The sequence below is a fragment of the Limulus polyphemus genome, unplaced genomic scaffold (genome assembly GCF_000517525.1).
Source record: "Limulus polyphemus unplaced genomic scaffold, Limulus_polyphemus-2.1.2 Scaffold3521, whole genome shotgun sequence".
Lineage (NCBI taxonomy): Eukaryota > Metazoa > Arthropoda > Merostomata > Xiphosura > Limulidae > Limulus > Limulus polyphemus.
In genome coordinates, this window is record NW_013669131.1 from 28,591 (window position 1) to 32,922 (window position 4,332).

At 37.5% G+C, this 4,332-nt stretch overlaps 1 protein-coding gene across 1 annotated transcript in view; it reads left to right on the top strand.

Annotated features, from left to right (window-relative positions):
- LOC106469510 (leucine-rich repeat-containing protein 15-like) overlaps positions 1–4,332 on the top strand; it is a 17,379-nt gene that overhangs the window by 7,705 nt on the left and 5,342 nt on the right. Inside the window, exon 2 of the mRNA XM_013930010.2 lies at positions 2,623–3,599. Within this exon, the coding sequence (XP_013785464.2) occupies positions 2,623–3,599 (977 nt within the window). The remainder of the gene's footprint in view (positions 1–2,622; positions 3,600–4,332) is intronic.

The window sequence follows — 4,332 nt, forward strand, 5'->3', positions numbered from 1 at the left end:
CGAAACCCGGTTTTTAGCGTTGTAAGTCCGCAGACATTCCGCTGTGCCACTGGGGGGTGGGGCGTTTAGTAAGCTTAGCTCTTCCCTGTAAAAGCTCATAGCATTTCAAGTCCTTGTGCATGCTGACGTCATAAGAACCGGGATGTAGAGCTAAAGAGGTAAGACTAAATGAAGTTTTAATAGTATGTCTAGTGTTTTAATGTTATCCTGCATATTATAAATATCCAACGACAATGCTGAACTTGTAGTGGTCACTTTGTAATACGTTTTTTTTTGTTCTTCTTACTGCAACTTAAGCAAAACATTTGGGCAAATATTAGTGAATCCTGCGTCACGGATGAAATCCTGTTAAATATGATAGTTAGTTTTGTAGTTTTGATTCATAGCACAAGTAATTTGTTTTGGAACATCTGAATCGTATGTTAAAAATATTATCTAAATATTATAATCTGAACTGTTTGTAAGCCTTAAAAAAACATCACAAATAACTTAGAAAATTACTAATTGTATTCCGACGAAGAAGTAAGAAAGAATATAATTATTAAATTTATTTGTTTGTTCTTTTCTTTTAGCCTAAGCCTTAATAATGACCTCTCTGCGCTCTGTCTGCCCCCGGTGAATCGTACCCCCGGATGTTTGCTTTTTAAGTTAGTAAACTTGCCGCTGACCCACCGACTGACTGAATTATGGCTCTTTTTTTTTTTCTGATTCGCCGTGAATTTTATTATTAGCTTTCCTGGGTGTTGCAGAGTTCTGCAACTCAGCAATAATTATACTTGTTCTAAGAATAATTTTGCAGTAAGAACGATAATAACGCATAAAAATTTCATCTACCAAGAACGTAAGAATCATGCTTCGTCAGCTTAGTTTTTTAAACTTTAAGATTGGATTCACAGGTTGAATACATCCTAAATGATTTTGAAGCCTCACCACATCGATTGGATTCACAGATTGAGTACATCATAAATGATTTTGAAGCCTCACCACATCGATTGGATTCACAGATTGAGTACATCATAAATGATTTTGAAGCCTCACCACATCGATTGGATTCACAGATTGAGTACATCCTAAATGATTTTGAAGCCTCACCACATCGATTGGATTCACAGATTGAGTACATCCTAAATGATTTTGAAGCCTCAATACATCGATTGGATTCACAGATTGAGTACATCATAAATGATTTTGAAGCCTCACCACATCGATTGGATTCACAGATTGAGTACATCCTAAATGATTTTGAAGCCTCACCACATCGATTGGATTCACAGGTTGAGTACATCCTAAATGATTTTGAAGCCTCACCACATCGTTACGCTCTATGTTGCCACGTTCGGTCAAGTTCTATCTGACGACTGTGCATCTTGACAGTCGTAATTTCTATTGCAAAGGTTCCGCCGTAGGGTTGTCACGCCCAAAACACACCACTCCTCCTTTCATGTTTTCTATAATCTATTAAATGTTTATTAGCCTTTTCTTTTCTGGGAAATATTGATGTTCTTTAACTTTCAAACTGTGTTGCTTTTGGAATACATCTACCGACATATAATATACTCAGACTTAATCATATAGACAGCTGCTACCACTTGAGCATCAATCTAAGTTGGTGAAAAAGGTGATATTATTTTAACTCACAGACTAATGTACATTACCATGTGTTGTGTTTCCTTGTATAGTTCAGAACTCCCCACAAAGCTACACAACTTTTATATTTGTGGTATTCTCAAGTTGACTGATTTCCACGCAGATATTACATAGGTCTGCTTAATGACAGCAGGGTGGAAGAGGAAATTTGTGAAGTAACTTGACCGAGTTTTAAGCCTATTTGGAAAAATAAGAAGACTGGAACGTTTGATAAAAAGTGAACACAATCATTATTCACCATCAAAAGCAAAAAACGTACGTAGAATCTTACACGATTGCTTCTTTCAAGTTAGGGTATAGCTCCATAGGTTTCCCTCTCTCGGAATTCTGTAGAACTATACTCAAACAGGAACCAGGTAGAACTGGTAAAGAAAAGATGTTGCGATCATGCAAGAAAACTTTTATACTTTTTTTCTTGGGATAGTTTCACCAAGTGATTGGTCATATTTTCATACCATTTGTTGACTATAACATACAGCAAAGAACGTTGAAGTCTTTACCCTTTCAACATGGATGTATCGAATCATCACGTTGGGCGGAGTGGATTTTATTTTCTGTTGAACATAAAGCAGCTAGAACAATAGAACTTCATTGGTTTTGGACCAACTGTTTATGCTAAAACTGCATTGGAAAAGCATAAATATTTTTTTAAAATTGTTATATTGCTATATGCAAGTAGAAAACCATATGGTATGCCTAAATATTACATATTCTTGTCTGATCTGATAGTGGGAGTTGACTGTCACTCTTATAGCTCACCCACAGTCTCAAAGTTCAGGGCAACAGGAAACGAAAAATGAAACCCTTGGATTCACGTTTGGAGCACGCTATCCACTTGGCTACGCCTGGTCCCCGTGTATTATGTAATTACAAGTTAGTCAACAGTTTATCATTTTGATGTTTTATAGGTTGTTATCTTTTATTTTTAAAGTGCCGTTGGTTGTCGCTAAGACTATTTCTTTCCTTTGTTTTCAGGTCTTAATCATCGACAAATAAGAAGCTGGTTGACAGTCATGACGTTCCTTTGCTTTGGATTAGTTTTAAGCACAACGGTTTTCGTAGTTTGTGCACAGTGCCCATGGTCACAAGAGATAGCGGATCGTCACACCGACTGTAGCTGCGCCTATAACAATGTACAAAGGCTTTCTGTTCAATGCAGTCTGGTGAATCTCACACATCTGATGGCAGATTTAAGGCAAACAGTTCGAAATGTTCCCATAGATCTCCTGAACATAAAAAACGCAACGGTATCATCTCTATCTAACGACACATTCCGTTATCTTGACGTACGAAACCTTCATATAGTGTACTCTAATATTGTAAACATCTCAAAGAACGCATTCCAAGGATTAGAGCAAGGTCTGAGCAGTTTGAACCTTGAGGGAAATATTTTATCTGAAGTACCCATGGAGCAGATAAACCGACTGACTTCCTTGAAACTACTAGATCTCTCCAATAATAAAATCTCATTCATCTCTGATGGTGCTTTTCAAAACCTCCAACTTGACACCCTTAAGTTGGACCACAATAAAAAACTTGTTCTTTCACAACAGGCCTTTCGTGGTCTCGAGGACTCTTTGGCGAACTTAAATCTTCGCGACACTGGTTTGGACGAGTTGCCACCTGCCATAAAAACACTTAAAATGCTGACCTTTCTGAACTTGGGACAGAATGGAATTTCACGTATTGAGCCTGGAAGCTTAAAAAACATGTCAAGTTTAGCAGTCATAAATCTAGAAAGAAACAAGATCACACACCTGTCAAGCTCAGCATTCTATGGAGTAAATGCTACTTTGAATTCTTTGTCTCTCCTGGGTAATATAATGGAAGAGTTTCCTTCTGATGTCCTCTCTGTTCTGACGAAACTCAGGGTTAGTACAACAGGTGTGAAAGCTCATAATATAATGGAAGAGTTTCCTTCTGATGTCCTCTCTGTTCTGACGAAACTCAGGGTTAGTACAACAGGTGTGAAAGCTCATAATATAGTGGAATAGTTTTCTTCTGATGTCCTCTCTGTTCTGACGAAACTCAGGGTTACTACAACAAGGTGTGGAAGCTCATAATATAATGGAAGAGTTTCTTTTTGATTTTTTTCTCTGTTCTGACGACATTCAGGGTTGGTATAACAGGGTGTGGAAACTCATAATATAATGGAAGAGTTTCCCTCTGATGTCCTCTCTGTTCTGACGAAACTCAGGTGGAAGCTCATAATATAATTGACGAGTTTCTCTCTAATGTCCTCTCTGTTCTGATGAAACTTAGGGTTAGTGTAACGAGGTGTGGAAGCTCATGATATAATTGACGAGTTTCTCTCTGATGTCCTCTCTGTTCTGATGAAACTTAGGGTTAGTGTAACGAGGTGTGGAAGCTCATGATATAAATGATGAGTTTCTCTCTAATATCCTCTCTGTTCTGATGAAACTTAGGGTTAGTGTAACGAGATGTGGAAACTCATGATATAATTGATGATTTTCTCTCTAATATCCTCTCTGTTCTGATGAAACTTAGGGTTAGTATAACGAGATGTGGAAGCTCATGATATAAATGATGATTTTCTCTCTAATATCCTCTCTGTTCTGATGAAACTCAGGGTTAGTATAACGAGGTGTGGAAGCTCATGATATAAATGATGATTTTCTCTCTAATATCCTCTCTGTTCTGATGAAACTTAGGGTTAGTGTAACG